The sequence below is a fragment of the Pecten maximus genome, chromosome 12 (genome assembly GCF_902652985.1).
Source record: "Pecten maximus chromosome 12, xPecMax1.1, whole genome shotgun sequence".
NCBI lineage: Eukaryota > Metazoa > Mollusca > Bivalvia > Pectinida > Pectinidae > Pecten > Pecten maximus.
The window spans coordinates 23,707,164-23,731,921 of record NC_047026.1 but is presented as its reverse complement, the minus strand read 5'-3'; the positions used below and the strand labels follow the sequence as shown (position 1 = coordinate 23,731,921).

General features: G+C 38.0%; 1 protein-coding gene across 2 annotated transcripts in view; it reads left to right on the top strand.

Annotated features, from left to right (window-relative positions):
• Positions 1-277: 277 nt before the first annotated feature.
• Positions 278-24,758, top strand: part of LOC117339136 (tyrosine-protein kinase receptor TYRO3-like) — a 69,345-nt gene continuing 44,864 nt past the window's right edge. The window contains exons 1-2 of one of the 2 annotated variants that reach the window (XM_033900549.1): positions 278-451; positions 17,027-17,255. In XM_033900549.1, the coding sequence (XP_033756440.1) occupies positions 17,133-17,255 (123 nt within the window). In that variant the 5' untranslated portion in view covers positions 278-451; positions 17,027-17,132. Of the gene's footprint in view, positions 452-17,023; positions 17,256-24,758 lie in introns of both variants that reach the window. The other variant, XM_033900548.1, reaches the window with a different exon arrangement.

Here is a 24,758-nt window from a genome sequence, read left to right as displayed (position 1 = left end):
CTGGTTGAGTCAGTAAGTAAAGGAATGTAACATCGTCGTGGTTGACGAGTTTTCGCTGTATAATCTGGAGGGACAATCTTAGGTATTCTGGCATTATTCACACTATTACGACGTCGCCATTTTTCATTAACTTGATGGGTATATATATCAAGTAACTGAGGGACATCTATCAGTTCCCATGCTTAACAGCTATGACAACCGTCATTCCTTGTATTAAATATGCATACTTTTATATGCAAACTTAAAGAATACATAAGATTGGAGATGTATCGTTATAATGTTACGTAGGGCGGATGTGTTATGTAGGTCGTACAATAGCTGCCAGGGCCCCTGGTAACGTATATACCGTAGAATACTTTTTATTCGTTGGTGGCAAAGTGTGGATGTAATAACGCGTGTGATAAGAAGAGTATCAACATTGTTATTTTGTCATTGTTTTTCCATTATATAGGTGAGTTATTTTTGTATTATATCCTTCAATAACGTTTAATCTATTTTCTAATCTCTGTATTAGAATATAACAAGTTATTGTATTATTTTGAAATATATGAAATAGGTTGGCCTGCTTTAAATATGAGAACATTTTATAGCATTTATACCAGTTAGTATACATATATGTTAACATGATGCTGTCCTTGTTTTCGTTCCTTTCTTCAACATTTATTTTTCTTTCTTTTTCTCAATATCTTAAGTAAATTCAGCTTATGACCAGTTCCTGTCCAATGCAGTCGGGACTTGAGTACGAAACTATACCGTAGGAGGTAAATAATTAAAAAACAATGTGTTAGGGAAAAGTAATTCCATACATAGCTGAGTTAGAAACTGTCGCCTCTAACAATCTTGCAATGCTGGCAATATGTACAAATGTAAGGACCATGAATCTCTTTGTCAATGTGATGTGTTTTGACTGTAGGAGCTCTAAAATCGTGACATCACCCATGAATACCGCATTAACACGGTGTCCATTGACGGTGGGGTCACTAAGAGCATTATATACCAGAATAATGTATTAGCATCACTTTGAAATATCAAATATAGGGATCCATGTATTATAGAGGTACATGTACTTTTGTATAGAAATTCCACGCCTGTCATATCACATTCTATTTCAGTTTTACCCACATTTTACACAAAAAGTATTTACAATGTACATTATACAGAAAGAAACATCTTTCACACACACTTACGGGCACAAACCCATTTCTATATAATTGAAAAAGATATTCGCCTAATGCCATTGCAGGTAAGACATTTTTTAAGTATTGTTATTATTTTTCTACGTGTTTAGGGCATATTTCTTATCCAATTGACCACTTGACCATTTGTAGAAATCTATTGCGTCTTATAGTACGGAGTGATGTCACTTCAACCCGCGTTATGTTCTATGTCAAATGGTGACAAATAGTTGCCACCCAGTTACCTCGCTCCTAATACCCGAGCTTCATTGTACCAATGCCACAGTGAAAATATTACCAAAATAAGTAAACAATGTTCTATTCAGGTTTACTTTAAGAATATGAAGTTCTGTGAATTATAAGCTCATTGGAATGTCAGTACGAGTTGTGATCGACGTTCAAATTGACATTATCAAAAACGGGTCAAAATAGGCCCTTAAGTTCATTGCAAATTTTTATTTATAAAATTGATTTCCAGCTAAATATAAGTACATAGACAATTATAAATCTAGCGTATGAGCCAAGCAGCTGGTGTGTCCAAAGTAAATAGCTACTGGAGTGTCCAAAATAAATAACAACTGTGGATTATTACATCAAAATACTGAACGTATGTCAACAAAGGTTAATTCTACAAGAACACTTATGGAGGCCATCCCAGATAAATGTGTTCCCCATACCTTATACACCAGAGACAACGTGTATATAAACGACAACATGGACTGTTATGTAAAGACGAACAAATATCTTACATAATTACGACCGAATATAATTACCTAATAACTAATCAGACTCCAACGATAATAAGACGGTTCTAGTGAAGGAACATTCGGGTCATAAAAGACACGACACAACATTAGTTTCCCAGTCTAGTCCGCCGTGAGCGATAGACAAGCATTAAATCAATATGAATTTCAAAACATACAACATTCATTAACAAACACAAAATTGCAAAAACTCTTCCATATACAAGGCTATTATTGAACTATGAATTATATCGTTCTTCACCTAGATATATTCCCGCATATACAAAAAACCAAGTTCGATATAGTAGAGAATAAGACGCCTCAACCTGAAAAATTACTAGTAAAAACCAGGCAAAATCAGGAGGTGCACTGGCCCTACAAAGCTCAATATATCAAATTGCAGGGATTACTCTACAATATCCTCCTCATGTGAAACAGCTGATACTGCCAAAACGTAATGCAGACATGCATCCGTATAAAATTGCCAAAATTTCAACAAAACTGAGCAACCGTCGCGCTAGAAAAGACAATTACAGACACATCCTAAAATAACGTACAAGTACTGCACGTTCAGCTGAAAAGATATTATAGTAATACTATTGAAGAAATAAACAGTAAATCCCGCTGCTGGACGGTAATAGAGAATGCAAGTGAAGAAAAGATTGTACGTCCCGCTGACAGGACGGTACTAGAGAAATACTAGTGAAGGAATAGATGGTACATCCCGCTGACAGGGTAGTGCTAACACTAGTTAATACATTCCGCTGATTGTACTAGAGAATACTAGTGAATACATTCGCTGACGAAGTAGAATTAGAGAGGAACTAAGTAGAGAGGACTTCCAGCTTATGAAACAAAATATGCCGACCCACTTCCGCCATTATGGCGACGAATTAGAGCAACAAACAGATAAAGATTACTCAGTAACAAAATACTGAGTTATGAGCTACAGTATCATAAAAGGGAATCCAATGGTGATTAACTATTACAGCTCAGTGTCACTGTTCACAAATGTGATCATATCCATAAAAAAAGATGGGACGGGGTTCCGACTCCACACATTCTCACTACTAAAGCGCTGGTTAAGACATTAAGGGATACTACCGCCGATTTAATCAAATATGACATGCCACTTGACAGAACAACTCATTACCGTTTCTTCTTTACATTTTAGAAAACAAAGATTGAAACCAAATTGCAGCATGAAGTGCTCACGACATCAATTCCTGAAGCTCAAATGCGACGATTTTTCCAGGGTACCTTTAAAGTTTAATTACCGACTCCATCAGTTGTTCAACTAAGCACTAATAGCTTTTAACGATTCGAGAGCATATTTTGTTGAATATAGACTAAGGTTCATAGAAAATATAACAATTTCTGATTTATGGAGTATGGTGACCAGATCTTCCTATAGAATACAAGCATACCCATGTGAACAAACTGTGGCCAACTGTTGTCCGACTTTTTAGCTCGATCTTACACCGTAACAAGCAAGAACAGCTTATAGCAAAGCTTTGTAAGCACAATTTTTCAATTTCCCAATTGTCACGATTTTTTGTAACAGATGTTAACGTAAAAATTAACAACATCAGGTTTCGTGAGTTGCTGGTTGATTAAGAATATGGGAAAGTGTTATGGTCGACACCATGACCTTATTTTGAAATATTCTGTTTCCTTGTGTGATATGAGGTCAGTCATGTTCGATGATTGATGATATGCCTAGTGGTTTCGTTGTCATCAGTCTAGATCTCATTTTCATTATATGACTTAACCCGGATTCTAACAAGATATGTATAACTGGTGTTGTCGATGAGGCAGAAGACGCTTCCTCATTCAGAGCACCTGGTCTGTACACTTTTTACAATGTCTCCACGCAAATATATATCTATGTTTATATGTTGCCCTCGTTTTATCGATTTCCAGTTGGACTTCGTTATCATATCGGTATCCTTTGTAATCCCTGTATCAATCAGACACCTGCAAAGCCCACGTAGGGAAAAGTTTTCTGACATGATCATGGAATAATAGAATCTTTTACCCTTTTTGGGGTGAGATAGGGGGATCTCAACCCGAGGAGGGAGATTGTTAAATTTCCAAACACGAGGCTTGCCGAATGTTTGGGAACTTAACAATCTCCCTCAGAGGTTTGAGATCCCCTTATCTCATCCCATAAAATGGTGAACGATTATTTTTCTCTTACCCTGTTTTCCAATCGAAGTTTGAACCAAATCCAAACGTATGTAAACAGCAACACGTGGACGGCGGATGACAGTTGTGATAAGGCTGCAGCAGACGCTTTACACCTTACGATGTTGATATCATACAAAATATAGTTCCGATTTAGCTTGTCAAAAAGAACACCAAACATTCAGTTAACTCTTATAATTAATACTTATTTCAATTTCATTTGTGAAATTTAGCTTCAAACGTTCCGGGTCAGGTCATAGTGACGCCACCCTATCGAGAACAATAGCACGTTCAAAGAGCACGTGTAGGCTGTCTTTTCCCAAGGGTGAGATAAGAAAATCTCACCCCGGTAAAACTGCGGATATCCCTGTCCAGGGTGAGAGAATATATACTCTCTGCGTTAATTGACAGAGTGGCGTCATGTGCCTACATTAAGAGTGCCACCCTAGTAAGATATTAGTTGTCTCCTACCGACTCGGCTATCTGCTATCCCGTTGTATAAATTGTAATATTTGTTTTATCTGACTTTCTTTCGAAACATCTTTTTTCCAAATGTTTCCACTGATACCTCCTCGATTTCTCCCTTTAGATGAGTTTTCTATGTTGTGGGAAATGTAATGCCCGAAACAATCTAAAGTCTATAAAATAGGTATTTATTTATCTTTCCTTGACGTTCAGCTGGGAACACTTATGGCCGGATGGGGTGTCTTTTGTGACATGTCTGTATAGCCGCACTATAACGCATCAGTCAGTGGCTTTGTCATTTGTGAATGTGGATGACGCTAACTTAATAATACCCTGGTAGTTGCAGGTACATAAAACCACATACACTGTATGTTGTCTTAGATATTGGACGGCACGACGTGTGGGCGATATGACTCAATGGTGTGTCCAAACAGTTCATTACGGTAGGGGATTTGAACATAGACTATATCGTTAAAAGGGAAATATTGCTGAAAACTCCGCCATTTCTTCAGAGGATGGGTATTCTATTTCGTCTCAAAATGCTAAAGGCTACATTAATGTATATACAGTATCATGTACATTGTATGTATTTTAAATTCTTGCTAAAAAAGAAAGTGTTTTGGAAAATGGGGCCTTTAAAATTGTTTATTCAGTCGATAGCTTAGTTAATAAGCACACAGTACAGAATGCACCAATCTCCAGAGCAGGCCACAATATAATTCAGACACAAAGGCTCATTACCTAGGTCGCTTGATTGTGTACTCATAATGTTTTTAGAATTATGTTGTTGTTTTTTACGCTATACTGTTTTAAATAACATATATGTGGGCATACATTATCTAAAGCAGATGTGCCTTTGATACGCAGATGAATCAAGCGCCAAAAGGCAATTGGAAAAATATATATTTTTTTTTTATTTATTTTTATATTATTGTTATTGAAAAACAAATGATGATACATTTCCATTTCGCATTACTGTCCTGATGGTAGCACGTATTTCCTGTTGCAACATCCTATTGGCTGATTCGAAAAATGTGACTAAATTTAAAATCTCGTCTAATTTCATTCTCTTGACACTTCCTTGGTTTTGCCCCCTTAGACCCTAGTTTTAAGTCGGATGGATTCTGTCTCTTGTCCAAAATTTAAAAGCCTATCTCATTTAATCAGTATTCTCTGCCCTACCGTTCAGCTTTAGAATTGACGATAAAAATGTTCGCCCACTGCCAGTATAAGATGACTTGATGGGTGTCAGACTACCATGATAATTCAGTGTCTGTGATAGCACTTAAAAAGCGTCCGTAAATGTCTCATCATTCGTTATTTCCGTCCTAAAATGCCCTTGTTATGTAGGGGTCATCTGTATATTTTTAAATCCATTTAAAGTAGTATAGAAATTACGTCTTATATGTTATAAGTATGCGATCTGTTAAAGTCAATCAATAGTTACTATAGAAGTCTTACGTCCTATACATAGGGAATTCTGCGATCTGTTCGGAATCAAACAATTTACTGCAGAACTCGTAATGTATGTGTAGGGGAATTCTGCGATGTCTTTAAAGCAATCAAAATTTACTATAGAAATCTTACGTCCTTTATGTAGGGGAATCCTGCGATATGTAAAATTCATTGAATTGTGCACAGGTCGGGTCACGCGACGACCGTGATAACTCATGGCCAACCCTTCAATGATAAAATACTGAAAATATACTAGACGCATTGATTGTATTTACAAATATTACAACAGACAGAAAGCGCATTTGTGTGAATATACTTGGGGGCTGTCGGTGCATCTTTGATTGTCTAAACTAGATCCGGCAAGATCTTAACAAATAATGCTCTTCACAGTATCAATCCGTCTGTCCAATCAGTGGAAGTTCATATCGAGGTCATGGTACTGACTTGTTCCGTTCATTGCGTTGTCATTAGCAGGATATTGTAATTAATTGGGGTTTCTTCAAGGGGCATTCCTTCGTTCGGACATCAGAAACGTGCACAATTTCTTTTGATGAAATCTATGTCCGAATGAGTATGTCACGCTAGCATGTATATTTGGATATTAGTTGTGTAGTTTTTTGGTAAATATATTATTTTTAACTTAAGCCGGGGTAAGTATCCTTAAACGTAATAGGTACTCTTGGGCGGAAATGCGTCACGGGTAAGTGTGCACGAGCTGGGTTGTTTACAAGGAAAGACATGGTTCCTTTGTTCTGTGTACCCGGTATGGATTTATCGACATTTAACGGCATGTGAACCAGGCACAGACTACAGACTGTGGTAAGTGTACATTATATTTCATTTACATTCTATTTTAGTGGGTATTATTGTACTGTACCTGATTATTACCAAGTCAAACAATCTAGGTATCTGTGCGCTCCAGTCAGCCGTGACCATTGTTTATCGATTAGGCAGTAATGATTTGTATTTTGATGCTATTTCATGCTAGATTTCATATATTTTGTGTGTATTAGTGTTATATATAACTATATGAGTATATTTGATTGTTGCATATGAAATTCTTAAGTATATATTGTGGATTTCACACAATTATAAATATATGGAAGCTCAGTTCCACTGTCATAGTGTAAAGTATAGTGTGTTCGCGCGCGGGTTGAAAATGTATGGAAGCCTTGGGGTGTAACTTTGAGTAATGTGCGAGTTTATAGAATTTGATGTATACTGTGGAGCCGCACATTATTATTTTGTATCTAAAAGATAATCTAGAAGTTTATTATGTAATTATACACCTTAGTTGTATTTATTAAGGGTTATTTGATTATTATTCTGTACTTAGAATAAACTTTGTGGAAGTATGAAAATGTGAGTGATGTGGTTAAATATAGGCATTAATTAATTATTGTAGCTTCACATGACGGGAGTTGAAGCCGTGCGGATTAGTCAGAACCGGGCAGGATGATCCCTCTTATACCATCTCAGCATCAGGACCGACCAGGAACGTGTGTTCAACCTGTTCCATCAGGGTCAAGGTCAGCAAGGGTCTACTGAGGGCTTTTCCATGCGGGAAAAGGTTGGCGACTTCCAAGTGAGCATCACTGGCTTTTGAGGAAATGTAAACCCTAGTGATTGCTGTTGTCTATTAGACACTAGTGACATATCCTCTTGGATATGTGAGCTCTGGATTGAGCTATATATATATATATAATATATATTTCAGTATTTGTATCAATACCCACTGGCTCTGGATTGAGCTGTTTCATACAATATTGGAAAGACTGTTTGGCTCTGGATTGAGCTGTTACATACATTATTGGAAAGACTGTTTGGCTCTGGATTGAGTGTTTTTTTCATCGTGTTGTGATGCTACATAGACATTCTTAGAATACTTTGTTGAGAGTGTGTGAGATAGTGAGAGTGTATGGTTGTATTGTTAATATATACGTTATACATATTGTTTTTCATTGTAAATAAACATAATCATATTTGTGTAATCAATTTGTTCAGTCTTCCTTACCCGTAAAAACAACCGACGCTTGGTCCACGTTAACAAATTGGTGGCAGCGGTGGGATAGCCAACGTTAGTTTTTACGGGAATAAATCGCTGATTGGATTGATTATGTTAGGCTAGATTGCTTGACGGATTTTGACTAGAAACTCTTTGGTTCCTTTCTATTATATACGCTAGTCTACTGGAGCTTTGTGTACGGATCACAGGTAAGTTGGTAGGAATGGAGAATCATGCATGATTGCAGGTGAGTACTAGTTCTTGTACATAGAAGTTTTGTTAGGAGTTCTCTATTTTGTTTGCATTTGCTTTCAGTTTCAGCTTTGTTGAAATATATTGTATACAGGATGTCTTCCTTCGCCGACTTGATAGACATAGGGAAAGAGTTAGAGTTTGAAGGTGAGGCACTTCGTGCATTTGTCAAAGAGCAGCAGGACAAAGAAAGGGATGACCGTGAGAGAGAAAGACAGGAACGTCAAAAACAGAGGGAATTTGAAGAGCAGCAAGCGGCCAGAGCTGATAAAAGAGCAGAGGAAGAACATAGACGCAAGTTGGAGCTGATTCAAGCCGAGCAGCATGGCCAGGCCTATCTAACGCAGAGGGACAATGCGATGATGAAAGGTCCTAAGTTGCCTGCATTTAACGAGGAAAAGGACAACATTGATGCATACATTCAACGGTTTGAACGATATGCTACAGTTCAGAAGTGGAACCGAGATGGATGGGGAGCCAACTTGAGTGCATTACTGACTGGAAATGCCTTAGCAGTATTTTCACGTTTGCCGGTTCAGCAGGCCCTGGATTTCGACGAATTGAAGAAAGCTTTGCTGAAAAGATTCGACAAGACAGAAGAGGGGTTTAGAAAAAGCTTTCGTTCGTCACGACCAGAAGGAGGGGAAACATTTTCCCAGTTCACTATTCGTTTGGACAACTACTTGGAGAGATGGATCGAACTCACCAATACCAACAAAACTTATGAAGGGTTGAAGGACTTGATCATGAGAGACCAGTTTCTGCAAGTGTGCAACCAGGACTTGATGCTATTCCTGAAAGAACGGATTCCGAAATCTATTGACGAGATGTCTACCCTTGCAGACCAGTACGCAGAAGCTAGAAGAACCAAAGCAGCACAGTTGACAACGTCTAAAGCAACTAAACATGGAGGTCAGAGACCATCGACGTCCGGACATTCAACGTCTACGTCTATACCTGGTAAGTCCACAGGAGGTTCAGGCGACATGTCAAAGGAGAGGACTTGTTTCTACTGCAAGAAGATTGGCCACATTGCATCGGATTGCCGCAAGAAGAAGTTTGATAAGTTGAAAGAAGGAAAGGCAGCATCCATGGTACAGGATTCATGTAGTAGTGAAGAAGATACTCCGAAGATGAGTCAGGCCTGTGATACGAAATCATCCTCTATGCCAGTTGTTTTTGGTCGAGTTGGCAGTAAGCTTGTGACGGTACTTCGGGATTCAGGATGTGATGAGGTTGGTGTTCGACGCAGCCTAGTGGATCCCGCGAAGATAACCGACAAGACGAAGACTTACATTTTAGCTGGTGGTTCTCGACTCGTATGTCAGATCGCCAATGTCGACATTGACACGCCATATTTAAGAGGTGAGACTGAAGCGTTTTTGTTCGATTCGCCTCTGTACGACGTGATAGTTGGAAACGTCAAAGACGCTCTTCCTGTGGATCGACCTGATGACCAGTGGCAGATGGACTCGCTCAATGCTGTTCAGACTAGGGCAGAAGCGAAGAGAAAGGCGAAGCCATTTAAACCACTACAGGTATCTGAAATTATGACTGATCTTGGGAGCGTACATGATCTGAAAGAGGAACAACAGACAGATGCGACTCTGGAGAAGTTTCGGAAGCTAGCGAGGGAAAAGGATACGTTAACACGTAACGACGGAGGGAAGTCCGTGCTCCTTTACCATAAGGGGTTGCTCTATAGGGAATTTCAGAGCCCAGGAATCGCAACAGGGAAGGTGTTTCGACAGCTGGTGTTGCCAGTGAAGTATCGACAGATGGTCATGAAGCTTGCGCACGAGTCGATAATGGCAGGCCATCTTGCATCGAAGAGGACTTCAAACAGGATTGTTGCGGAGTTCTTTTGGCCTGGGGTTCAAGCAGACGTTATCCGTTTCTGTCGTTCATGTGATATTTGCCAACGTACGTTTCCCAAAGGAAGAGTACCTAAGTCGCCTCTAGGAAGTATGCCACTGATTGATACTCCCTTCAAGAGGATCGCAGTGGACCTCGTGGGACCTCTGGAGCCAGCGACGGAGCCTGGTAATAGATTCATTCTAACTGCGGTGGACTACGCAACTAGATACCCAGAGGCAGTAGCCCTGAAAGGGATCGAGACGGAAAGAGTTGCAGAGGCACTAGTGGATATTTTCAGCCGTGTTGGTGTGCCAAGGGAGATGTTGACGGACCAAGGATCTCAATTCACGTCTGGATTGATGAAGGAGGTGAGCAGGTTATTGTCGATCCGGCAGCTGACTACAACTCCTTACCATCCTCAATGTAACGGCCTTGTTGAGCGGTTCAATGGAACGCTGAAACAGATGCTTAGGAAGATGACAGCGGAGAAGCCAAAGGATTGGGACCGATATCTGAACGCTCTTTTATTTGCTTACAGGGAGGTGCCACAAGAAAGTTTGGGATTTTCACCCTTTGAACTGTTATATGGCAGGGTGGTTCGTGGCCCTATGATGATCCTAAGAGAATTACTCACCAAAGATCTACCTGATGAAGACATCAAGACTACTTACCAGTATGTGATGGATCTCCGAGAGCGTATGGAGGAAACCTGTCAGGTTGCTATGGATAACTTGAAGGAGGCGAAACGTGTTCAGAGAAGAAACTTCAATAGGAGGACAAAATCAAGGGATTTGAGACAAGGAGACAAAGTGCTGGTTTTGTTACCAACGAAAGCGAACAAGTTGTTGATGCAATGGCGGGGCCCTTACGAGGTGGTGGAAAAGGTTGGACCTTGCGGTTACTGCGTGAACAGGGACGGGAAAATCAAGACCTTGCACATCAACCTTTTGAAGAAGTATGTTCAGGCAGAAGAAAGTGTGACTCAGGATGACGAAGGGGTTCTTGCTTGTGCCATGACTAGTGTGGTTTCAGATGAAGAAGACTTCCATGAGGAAATGGATTTTCCAAGTAGACTGGAATCTCTTCCCAGTGACAGAGGAAAGGAGCATATGGAAGATGTTGAAATTTCATGCGAACTGTCGGAGACACAGAAAACTGAGGTGAATAATCTTATGAACAACTACCAAGATGTGCTGACAGATGTTCCTGGAAGGACTAATCTTGCACAGCACGAGATTAAAACAACGACAGATATCCCAGTTCATGTGAAACCGTATCCGTTACCGTATACGACCAAGGAGGTGATCAAAGATGAAGTGAACAAGATGATCGAGATGGGGGTAATAGAGCCGTCGTCATCGCCATACTCAGCTCCTGTGGTTATGGTTAAGAAGAAGGACGGGTCGAATCGCTTTTGTATCGACTTTAGGAGGCTGAATCGTGTTACGATATTCGATGCCGAACCGATGCCAAACACCGATGACATTTTCTCAAGAATATCTGGGGCTAAGTACTTCTCCAAGCTTGACTTGAGCAAGGGTTATTGGCAGGTGCCTTTATCGCCGGAAGCAAAGTCGATGACAGCCTTTTCAACACCACAAGGCTTATTCCAGTTCAAGGTGATGCCATTTGGCTTAGTGAATGCTCCAGCGACATTCAGTAGGTTGATGAGAAAGCTGCTGAAGGGAATGGAGTGTATCGACAACTTCATTGACGACATCTTGATTTACACAGACACATGGGAGAAACACATTAATGTGCTAAGGGAGGTATTTGCAAGACTCCGAGAGGCAGTGTTGACGGCGAGACCAACCAAGTGTGCGATTGGATTTTCCAGTCTATCGTGTTTGGGACATATTGTTGGAGATGGGAGACTGCAGTTGGAAGAGTCGAAGGTGAAGGCTATCGGAAATGCACAGCGACCGCAGACGAAGAAGCAAGTGAGGTCATTTTTAGGCTTAGCTGGGTTTTACCGACGATTCATTCCCAATTTCGCTGCAATCGCTGTCCCTTTGACAGACTTGACGAAGAAAGGTAGTCCGAATAGGGTAGTTTGGACTGACGTTCATGACAGAGCATTTTCTACGCTTAAGACGATGCTGACAGCAAAACCAGTTCTCAGATTGCCTGATTTGAAACAGGAGTTCATTCTTCGAACAGACGCATCAGACACCGGACTTGGGGCTGTGCTGTTGCAGGAGGAGGATGGAGAAAAGATGCCGATTGCTTACGCTAGCAGGAAGCTACTTCCAAGAGAGAGGAACTACGCAATCATAGAGAGAGAATGTTTGGCGATTGTGTGGGCAGTGCAAAAATTTGAACTTTACATCTATGGTCAGGAGTTTATCCTCGAGACAGACCATCAACCGTTGACTTACTTGCACAGATCGAAGACTGCGAACGCAAGACTTATGCGTTGGGCGTTACTTCTGCAACCTTACAGACTGAAGATTCGAGCCATCAAGGGATCCGACAACGTGGGAGCTGACTATCTGAGTAGATTATAGGACATACATGCTTCGTGATTGTCTAGAAAGTATGCCACTTTCTTCGGAAGCCGGGGGATGTGTCACGCTAGCATGTATATTTGGATATTAGTTGTGTAGTTTTTTGGTAAATATATTATTTTTAACTTAAGCCTGGGTAAGTATCCTTAAACGTAATAGGTACTCTTGGGCGGAAATGCGTCACGGGTAAGTGTGCACGAGCTGGGTTGTTTACAAGGAAAGACATGGTTCCTTTGTTCTGTGTACCCGGTATGGATTTATCGACATTTAACGGCATGTGAACCAGGCACAGACTACAGACTGTGGTAAGTGTACATTATATTTCATTTACATTCTATTTTAGTGGGTATTATTGTACTGTACCTGATTATTACCAAGTCAAACAATCTAGGTATCTGTGCGCTCCAGTCAGCCGTGACCATTGTTTATCGATTAGGCAGTAATGATTTGTATTTTGATGCTATTTCATGCTAGATTTCATATATTTTGTGTGTATTAGTGTTATATATAACTATATGAGTATATTTGATTGTTGCATATGAAATTCTTAAGTATATATTGTGGATTTCACACAATTATAAATATATGGAAGCTCAGTTCCACTGTCATAGTGTAAAGTATAGTGTGTTCGCGCGCGGGTGGAAAATGTATGGAAGCCTTGGGGTGTAACTTTGAGTAATGTGCGAGTTTATAGAATTTGATGTATACTGTGGAGCCGCACATTATTATTTTGTATCTAAAAGATAATCTAGAAGTTTATTATGTAATTATACACCTTAGTTGTATTTATTAAGGGTTATTTGATTATTATTCTGTACTTAGAATAAACTTTGTGGAAGTATGAAAATGTGAGTGATGTGGTTAAATATAGGCATTAATTAATTATTGTAGCTTCACATGACGGGAGTTGAAGCCGTGCGGATTAGTCAGAACCGGGCAGGATGATCCCTCTTATACCATCTCAGCATCAGGACCGACCAGGAACGTGTGTTCAACCTGTTCCATCAGGGTCAAGGTCAGCAAGGGTCTACTGAGGGCTTTTCCATGCGGGAAAAGGTTGGCGACTTCCAAGTGAGCATCACTGGCTTTTGAGGAAATGTAAACCCTAGTGATTGCTGTTGTCTATTAGACACTAGTGACATATCCTCTTGGATATGTGAGCTCTGGATTGAGCTATATATATATATATAATATATATTTCAGTATTTGTATCAATACCCACTGGCTCTGGATTGAGCTGTTTCATACAATATTGGAAAGACTGTTTGGCTCTGGATTGAGCTGTTACATACATTATTGGAAAGACTGTTTGGCTCTGGATTGAGTGTTTTTTTCATCGTGTTGTGATGCTACATAGACATTCTTAGAATACTTTGTTGAGAGTGTGTGAGATAGTGAGAGTGTATGGTTGTATTGTTAATATATACGTTATACATATTGTTTTTCATTGTAAATAAACATAATCATATTTGTGTAATCAATTTGTTCAGTCTTCCTTACCCGTAAAAACAACCGACGCTTGGTCCACGTTAACAGAGTATTTGTGCCTACATGTAATTAAATATACAAGAAAAAGGCGTATCGTATACAAATTCCGTATTCCTTTGTGATAATTAGTGATACTTCGTGTCGAATTAAGAAGTTTAGGGACTCGAATAACTTTGGTTTATCTTGAGAGTGAAACTGCTTCATCAATGTAAAGCTTATAACTTTTACTACTTGGAAAAAAATACGTATTTTCCAGTAAGTCTAAACTGTATACAAGCTTAAGTGCAGATAGTTCAACAACTACATAATAAAAAAGAGTACCGGCATGCAAAAAAACTAATCTTAATTCAAACTCAAAATCGACATATATGTGAACATATGAACAAAATTTAAATTTGCTTGGAGAACGTTGAACAAATATCAGAAGGATAAGTCCAGGCGCTGCGGAGGGTAGGCGTCTGCTTCATCGACGATATCGGACCTGCATATTTAGGTCATTTCCATGTCCAATTCTCAAGCTGATAACCAATGTAGTGGCAATGGAACCACCGATCATATCAACGACTATATGTCGAAAGTGTTCATGATGTCGACCATAATACTTTATCAAGCTTATCATCAACCTGTACCTCTTGTGCTGTTTTTTTTTCTGAAAGTAGTCGCCGTCTGACGAGGATATGGTGATAATGGGAACAGTGCCTTGAATATCGAATCAAATGGGACATGTATATGCCACTGGTATAAGTCGCATGTGTGTTGCTATCCAGAAATGGTAATTTAACCATTTTAATACACTTATCTTATTTAGCTTTTAACTTTTCCCAGCTGGTTACGGTGTATGTACAGATTGGGATAACTGGCTGGTGTTAAAAGGATTAACCCGGTAGTGTCCTTGATTTCAAGTTCTGCAGTATAGAAGTCCGATCGACATGACCAATAAAGGTTTTGTTGAAGATAGCACATCGTCAATATATCTAAACGGGAAATTGAAGGACAGTGCAAGGTTTCTTACCTATTCTAATAAGGTCTTCGATATAAACAGATTCGTATGAAAGCAAAAACAAGTTGACCATGAACAGAACACAGTTGTCAATGTTCTTGTCACCAAACTAAATACAGATTGTGTCGACCAGAAATTCAATCATCTTCATGATTTCGTCACCGTTGTACTTCATTTTGGCCTAAGTCGCGTGTTAATAAATTACGCTCCAATATATTGCACAACCATATAATGACATCTTAGAAAAGACGGCTTTCATAACAAGAGAACTCGTTTTAAAGCTTAGGATGAGAAATGGTAGTGTAAGGAGTGGATACATGAAATGTTTTGATCGAAGAGCCGCTTTTAATGAGCGGATATTTAAATTTTTCATATATAAGTCACGTATTTTTTATTTATGAACAAAGTTATCAAACTTAGAAAATAGCTGAATGTACTTAATATATCAAACGTATAACACATATATATATGAGAAGACACTTCAGACCTTTACACATAGAAGATTAGGTAACAGAGAATAAAAAGGAAACTTACTTTATTGGTGTCTAGAAGATAGATCCGACCCTGTGCAATAAGCTCCTGGTTAACTTGGCAGACGGGTATCTAACTGGCTAACAACAGTATTCCCGACAATACTGAACAACAAGTGATTATTAAAATATTGACCAAAAGTAAACATGACAAGGACTTCGGACAACAATCACTGGGTACAATCTATTACACAAAAAAGCAGCACAAATCACAAAGACGTAAATCCTCACACCCTGTAACATTTAGTGTCAAGAAATGACAATCATTGAAAAAAAACCTGAGCACAAATGGGCAAATTTGATGCGCATTTATGACATTTTTATATAATATGGATACATACTATAAAATTGACCCTTGTTGCATTGATAATTTCATTTTAGTAGGTTATGTCCGGATCCAAGAAAATGGTATACATGTAGGTTTTACAAATATTGAAAGGGACAGTTTTGCTTTATGGATTTATTTATCTATTTTTCTATTTTTTTTTTTTTTTTCAATTGTGGTTATATAATCCTGACCAACTATTCTAAGCATGTACATTTTAACAATAACGTTACATTTGACCTTCCTCATTGGAGGGGAGGCATGGGGCCGCGACTGTTCAATGCCCAAAATTAATAAGACAATGCCAGCCGTGAAGGTCCGTAGGTCTGTTTTCCCCGTTCGCCACGTGATGAATGTTATAGGTCCTGTCCAATTACCTAAACAAATGGCTATAAAATCGATCTGATAGAAGAACTGCTTTAATGTTGGCAGCAAAGAATGGGTTGTATGTTTTATTGTGACCAAGGAGAGTACTACGATACCATGTCCAGGTGTGGCCTTTCAATGTTGTATATGCGTACGTCAATGGCCGCAAGCATCCACACATGACCTTGTTGTGTTTATAAGACCTCGCGTTGTTGTTGATTAGATACTGCAGTCAGGGATTTGGTTGACAGCACGTCAGGAGATATAGCCTTAATTCTCTACGCGAAAATAAAGTATGGCAAAGTTAATTGTTAGGAAGTGATTAAAATGTGCTGTAGAAAGTAGGAAGCAGAGAGACTATCAATCTCAAATACTGCCATCTGTCAACAGTTTTATTTTAGCCCTTTTATATCATCCTCACGCAGGCATCGCCGATTTCCACATTAGTTGCCTCAAACTCACATTCAATTGATAATAGCAGCTTATCATTGTTTTTGAAACCCTTGACCTTGCATAAGACTTTGACGTCAATGCATTTCATTAAATGATTTGAATGTAATGAGATTGCGTTTCTGTGATTTCCAATGATTATAGCAAGTTCTTTCAATCGTCGACACCTGTCGATTTGTATTTATCACACTAACCCATGCCATATTCGTTTCTTTCAGCAGTATTTGAGCCAGCGCAGTTGATGTATTGACGTGCTTCTACACACACGTCGTCACCGCAGTTAGTAGCTCTACTGATGACACTGGCTACACAGTGTACGCAGCCGCGATGCCTGGGATGTATCTGGTGCTAGTTTTTGGATATTTTATTCGTGTTCAGTGCCTGGATAATGAATCCGAATACAGGAGGGATATTCTTGAGGCACAGTGCACATCCAGATGTCTTGAACTGGTAAGTTTGAATTATCCAAGAATAAAACAAAGGTTAAGATTATAAACTGTTTTAATCTAAAATCTGTACAAATGAACTGTATAACTATATTACCCCATTGTTTTGTTTGTTTTGTTTTTGTTGTTGTTGTTTTTGTTTGTTTGTAATTCATTTATCATGAACAGATGTTTAATCTTTTAAACAAATAATTGAACAAGTTGTGATATTACTTAATCAAAAACCGTTGGTAGATTAGTGTAGGCTCGGACATTTTCCGTTTTGCTTGAATGTCATCTCCATTAAATCAATTGGTGAACTAATTAGCAAAGACAATTATATTGAGTTGATGCTTGTGACTCGGTTAACTGTAGAGGATCATATTCATATTCGTTACAGTGATTATTTCAGGCACATTGTTTTGGTTCGAAAGTAGGGGTGTAATGGACAATTTTAAGATTGTGGCGTTTACCCGTATGGTCTTGTATATAATATAACTTTAAGGACAAAACGCGGTAAGGCTGCGATCGAAAATTAAGAAAGAATTGGCTATACCGCTAGGTAAGTCGGAATTTTGAAGTGTAACTGACATGGTCAAACTGATACAGATGAGGTGAGAACGTTCCAGTTCATATTTTGAATATTCATATCTCGTTAATCACAATCAACTTTCCACACTACATACCTGCTATAGCAATATTTCAGTGTTATAAAATTAGAGTGAATGGTTATGGCCAGGGGAAAATCTTAATCAATGTGTTCGCATCATTGATCTCAAATAGGGAGCAAGTTACATTAAACTCAATCTCGTATTTCCTTTGGTGTTTTCGCATTGGCCATTTTTATTTTATTTACGGTTATATTTATATTGTATCAAATAACTGGATAATTTGCTATCTATAAGAACATAACTGACACCTAAATCGTGACATCATGCGTATCAATACATCTTATTTACGCGCAACACGGCCATTCAATGTCTGAACGATAGAAATTCGAGACGTGACACATTTATTTTTATAACCAAACACAAAATAAAACGAATGTTGTCTTTGGAAGTACAATAAGATCGTAGCACAGGGACATTCTGTCTATTGCTTTGCATACGTTTCAGACAACTCAAGCGAATTCAAAGATTACAAATGTGACTTGCCGCTGTGTTATCCCCCTACGTTGATATCCCTGATCAATCTGACCGCATTTTTGGCATATTGTCTTAAATCGAGCTGTTATAGCAACTACCACCTGTCGCCATGTCTTAGGCGGTAAAGGAATAAGTCCATGCCATATTTCTTTGCTAATTCAAGGAACATTTTCGGTTCCAAAATCAGCGCGGTCGTATGCAAATGGCGCCTCGACGGAACATAGTCAATGTATCCAAAATTTGGTCCTGGTGACAACTTGAAAATAAAACAGAGTAACAAATAACATCATTTTATTGATGTTATAAAATGTTTATAATATGAAAAATATTATTTTCATGCACTAGTTTTGTTTACCAATCATCACGCGACTCCAGACTTTTCCTGCTGTTATAACATAACATAAATTTTATTGATATCTTTTTTTAAAGATTCTGAAAACGTAAATATAGAAGCAAACTGTCTACGGTAGCGTACGTAATTTGACTTTTGTCTACAAAGCTCTGATATTAAAATCGACCCATAGCTATCATATCAAGACAGTTTACGCTTCAATAATTTACCGAAGTATTATCAACCTTTCTGTTATCTTAAGAAAATATGAGGAAAGTGAAATTAAGCATTATTGGTTATGTCTAACTCATTTTCGTCTTATTTTATCAGTTTAACAATTGTTCTCTGAATATAATAATTATTGCACTGTAAGTGTATCATGACACGGATATATATTGCGAATTCACCAATGTTTAACAGTTCGCATTAAAGACTGGTTTAACCCTTGGCAGTAAAACGTGAGTGGGTTGTCATGCTACCGTGTACAGATGTGATATTTCAATTCAATATAACAGCGTACGACAATGTCCTGTTTGTCCGTAGACACTGACCTTATATGAACTTGTTGTGTTAGAAGGAAATAAACCAATACAAACTGAAATCTTAAACTTTAATCTGTAGCAGTTTTGAATAAGGTAGTGTCATTTACCTATGGGTACTTATACCGTGCTGCACTGCCCGCTGCCAGTCTGTCTACTATTTCTTGTAAACGGCTTATTCTCAACAACCAAGCGGTTCAGGGAAGTCATCGGGCCAGCTACATAATAACGAAATTGAGACTTAAAATCGATAGAAGGAAGGCAAACATTTTGAACAAAATTTATAGATTTGTACAGAGACAAGGTAAAAAGTACAAGGAAAATAAGACCAGGCGGTGTAGGCGTCCTCTGCTTCAGCGTCGACGCACGTCATGGGAATTTGTCCAAATAAATTAAATTGACCTCCTGCTAAGGTCACAGGGGTCAAATATGTTCAAATATGTACACGTAAATGACCGGGTCAGGTGGCATATGAAAAGCAGAGCTTCCAAGTCGGTTAAAATAAATTAACTTGACTTACTTTCACGGTCAAATTTGATAAAATCTTTAAACGATTTCTCCTCAATATGTGAAGCCCAGGGCCGTGGTATTGGGTCAGTAGCATATTGAGATCAATTACTATCAAATTTGTGCAAACGAACGACCTTAGCCTATATTCATTTTCAATGTCACAGAGATCAGGTGCGTTGAAATTATTCAAACGAGTTTTCAATAATACAGAGGCTAATTGATTGGGCCTCTTTTCACATCGTTGCTACATTTGAACGATATGTTCTTGATTTCTTGGAATGCATATAGAAATTGAATAATTAAGTTTACTGTGAATTCTCATTCTCAAAGTAACCTGACTTTTTTTGATGATACTCATTAGTTTGGCAACACTGACGAATCCTAGAAAGAAGAAGTGGCTGCAGGATTCAGTTTCCTGCTCATTTTCCAGCATGTGTTCATTTCCTTTTCTTTTCTTTAAGTATGATTTTTTTTTATTGACGCTCGTCGTTTCTAAACTTTATTTATTTAACAATCTTACTTTCAATGTATTGGTCCCTTTTTTTGTCAGTGGGTCATTAGATATATGTAATTATTTTAAACATAGTTATTTACGTTTTTGATGTGATAGAGCAGCACATAAAGAGTATTTATATCGATGCAATATCATGAGCGGGATAATGTACGTCTATGATAAATGTCTTCTCGTCGTATTCTTCAGAAATTAATTTTAAAAACAGAACATGCTGTACTTAAGAACATGCTTGATTCATCACATCTAACTTCGCATTTCTTCATCATGCAAAATTATTTCCGCTGTGTATCTCATTCTAACTGCCATCAAATCACCGCCTAACGATGTAACGAGATTGCTCTGGGGCGCCATTTGTTACAAAAAAATAGTTTGTACGAATGTACAAATGAGGTAGTTGACGGACACGACATGCTTATGTCGTTTGTCAGATGCAGGAAATTTTGAATTGATAATGACCAAGGGCAAATTCACTGTTCTTGCTGACAATCTGACACTGATATACATATCTTTAAGACGAGCGTAAACCCTGTTCAGAGTCGATGTTAGTCTGACCGTTCGATGCTGTTGAAAATGCAAACAAGTTCAGAAGTAGCTGTACCAAGTACCCAGTCGAGGATAGCACTCCGAAATGAACAAAATGTATCATGTTGTCCTACTAAACATAGTTATTGTTCTCTATACACATATTAAAGGAACTTGCGAGGACGTCTAACCCTAAATAAACTTATTAACAAAACAAGGACCGGAATAAAGCTGTCAACAAATACTCGAATAATAAACACAGTTGGAATAATGCATGAAATGTGTGTATGTGATACTCTATGTTTGGTGGACAAACCAATACAAACAATGATGAATGGAAAGTGAAGTAAATAGCTTTGTAGGAGCAGTGAACGGATTACATTGATCACAAAGGATGACACAAAAGGCTCACACACAGATAACACATTTAAATATGAACTTTGTATTAGATACGCCATATGCCAAATATTTGCATATATATAGATCATTTCAAATGCTTCTGGATTTGGTACAACTATTGATAAAAAAAAAGAAAATATGACAATTAAAACTGAAAATCAACGAATTGTATAAAAGCATTTTTCGACAAGAACATGATACTTGAATAATTGTACAGCGTTCTTCAGTTAAGTTTGGATATCATTGTCATTTTGATCTCTTGTTTAATAAAGTCCCATATTGTTCACTTTGATTTGGAATTATTATACAGCCTATATATATAATAAGGGCGATGTTTCCGAAGGTTTGAGTCACCGACTAATCCTTATTCATCACCATGAAATGGTATACCAGTACGCGACAGCGTGACGCACCGGTCACCTAATACTAACCAAGTCCATACCGCCATCATACAAGTGTAACAACCCGTGCTTGGAAATGTTATACTTGCTGTATCTCCTGGCAATTCGTAAAAGGCGATTAATTATTGGGGACACTTGCATGATCGGAATGGTGTCTCCTCTGTCACTTGATCAGGGGATAGTGCAGAGCTCAAGAATAAGAGAATAAGTCCCGACGTATCCCAATACCTGTTGATCGTAGAATACGAATAACAATGGACCCCCTGAATAATCGGAGATTTTCTTTTGTCTTTCATTTATATTATATTGAAGAGACCAAAATAGATATTCTGCCTCTATTGCAACTCTTTGTATCTGAAATCTTTCTTTTCTTTCTTCACTATTTTGTCTTTCTGTGCTTTGTTTTCGTACCCTTGGTGTCTCCTTGGTATCCGTCCTCATATTATCCTACCTGCTAAACCCATAAAAAAAAACAACACCAATCAGAATGTTTGTTTTTAAACGCTTGATATGAACTGTCAACTGTGCCCACACATATAGTGTAATCTATTCTAAACTGAAAGATACTTAGTTGAGGGATCGGTTCGAGTGGTGTGAATACACAACACAGGGATATACATACCAACTACCGATAATATAGGGACCGGTATAGACTGTCTTATATTTAAGTTTTTAATCAGCAATCTTTGTTTTAAGATTAATATTCTGCTCATTAAATAAAACCAGATCCTGAAATCTTCAGCGAAAAGTGGTAAGGAAATCGCTAGAATTTAAACGAGCTAGAATTGAACCCTGAAATATTGACACTAAATTTTACATTTTCTGAATTTTAAAATTTGATTTTTTTTATTCAGTCGATTATATATATGAATAAAGGCTTGTAATATAGTGACATTAGAGTCTATTTTGTAAAATACACGGATGTAATATCAAATTCATAGTATATTACAAAGGAAGCACAATAGTCTACGTGATGAGTGTGCTCTTCGTCAAATGAAAAAATAATTAGGTCGTTTAAACAAGGACACGTGTATACACTCACTGTCCGTCCTATATTTTTGACTAGATTATAAATACACTTTGTTGTAATTGATAGGGTTATACTATTTAACATTACTATGAGATTTTCCATCAAGAATGAGTCTTGGTGGCTGTCTCGGGACACGCGCATGCGATATTATATAGGAACAACAAGGAATATCGACATAACAACGGAGCCATAATTTTAACTCAAAATTGACCAAACGAGGAAAGAATACATATATTTGCATGGAGACCCTACAACTGTAGAGAGTGTGACATCATTACTTTGTTTACTTCCCAGGTTATCAAACATCACTGAATGCAATTTTAATTGTAGTTATTAAGAAAAGAAGCCTTCTACTGACCTTTGCAGTATCTTTAACTGCTGAGTGCGCAATACATTACATTTACCCGCTCGAAATTTCGACTGGCTTCATTTTATTTTGAAGTTTCCGTTTTATTCGGAATTATTCATATTTGAAAGCATCTTTTTTGTGTATACCTCACGAACGTATAAAATCAATTTCTGCTGCTAAATGCTGAGTATATAATACGCCAAGATATCTAAAATCTTCGCGGATTAAACGACTTAAACGTGGCGAGTATGTAGATTCGTTGGCCGAATCGTGTAATTGGTGTAATGGTGATGATCGTGATGTTGGGTTTGCTCTAGCATTAATGTCTTTTAACTAGACGATTTAACGGCAATGTGGTGATGATTCTTGAGGGAACATGATGGAATCGTGATGAACGTAAGGATCGTGATATGTAAAACATTTGCCTGGATTATTCGGATTTGTGGCTTAGCAAACCTTTACATTGTGTAACCGAACTTTATGCACCAGCGTAGGAAATCTCGGAGTTAAAATATAATATACCCACATTCAAACGAACCCATCATTTTAACTCAAAAAGTTCAGAACGAAACAGTTACGACCGAAAATTGAAATTTGCAAGGAGAATAAGTCCAGGTGTTTCGACAGTGTTAGCGTTTTTTGTTTCATCCACCACACCCGCCATTCAATTCTAGTCAATTGCTGTCACATCCTCAAATCGAACACGCACGTCAATCAAAAAATGGTCTTTATCAATCTATATCTATCGAAACTTTGTGTTGTTAGTTTTTATGCCAGTAGTATGCCACCTAAATCTCGATAATGAGTACTCAAATATCGAATCATCCGGGACATGTAAACACCATAGGTAGTGGAATCAGGAATGTTACTACAAATTTGAAAATTGAACTGATAAAGTTGATCATACAGCTTACTTTTACGTTGACCCTACTCCAAATGGTTACGTTATTAAATGAATATCGAGGCAAGCGGCTGGTGGCTAATTTTTACGAGTCGGAAAGTATTGTCTTTGATTTGAAATTTTACAGTGTATATATGATCAATTCGGCCAATGTATTTATTGTCATTTAACACATCATCGAGAGATAGTACAGAGGGACATTGTAAATCATCTGTTAACTTATCTGATAGACATTTAATAGAACCAGCCGTATGAATACCCAAAAAGGGACAGTTTGTGCCCATGGGTATGTCAATAGTCTTTTGGGAGATCCCAAAGATGTCAATAAATACATTTTTACGATTTCAGTCTTGGTATATTTGCCGTAGTCTCTTGTCGTATGTTTAAAAAATACGCGCCAGTTTATAACTCATGTATGAACTTATAACGCTTTTCTAGGCAAAAGGAAACTCACAGTAATAAAAAAAAGTTTGGAATGGGATTTGGTAGTGTAAAGGGTAGGGAAATAAAACGGTACATTTTATCAATTCCACTTTTAAAGCTTCAATAAAAGGTTAAACAACACCAGGAAAATAGCTTCTACTTAAACTTTATTTTCCTCTCCTCTGTGTTTTTGCCCGATACTTTCTTACTATAACACTGTCGTCTGCAGCTAGTGGTATGTTATCAAATGTGGAGCATATATATCTATGAGGGTATTAAATACGTCGTCTGTTTAGGGGATATTGAAAAGTTAAATATAGATCGGTTGCTCCTGCACGACAATTCGTGTAATATTATCTGTTTGATATTTGTCTTCCTAAACATCTGTCCTAATATGGCTCTGCCTGTTGGTGCCTCCTTTAATGTTGTATTCTTACGACCCTAAGGCGTATCAAAGTATGGAC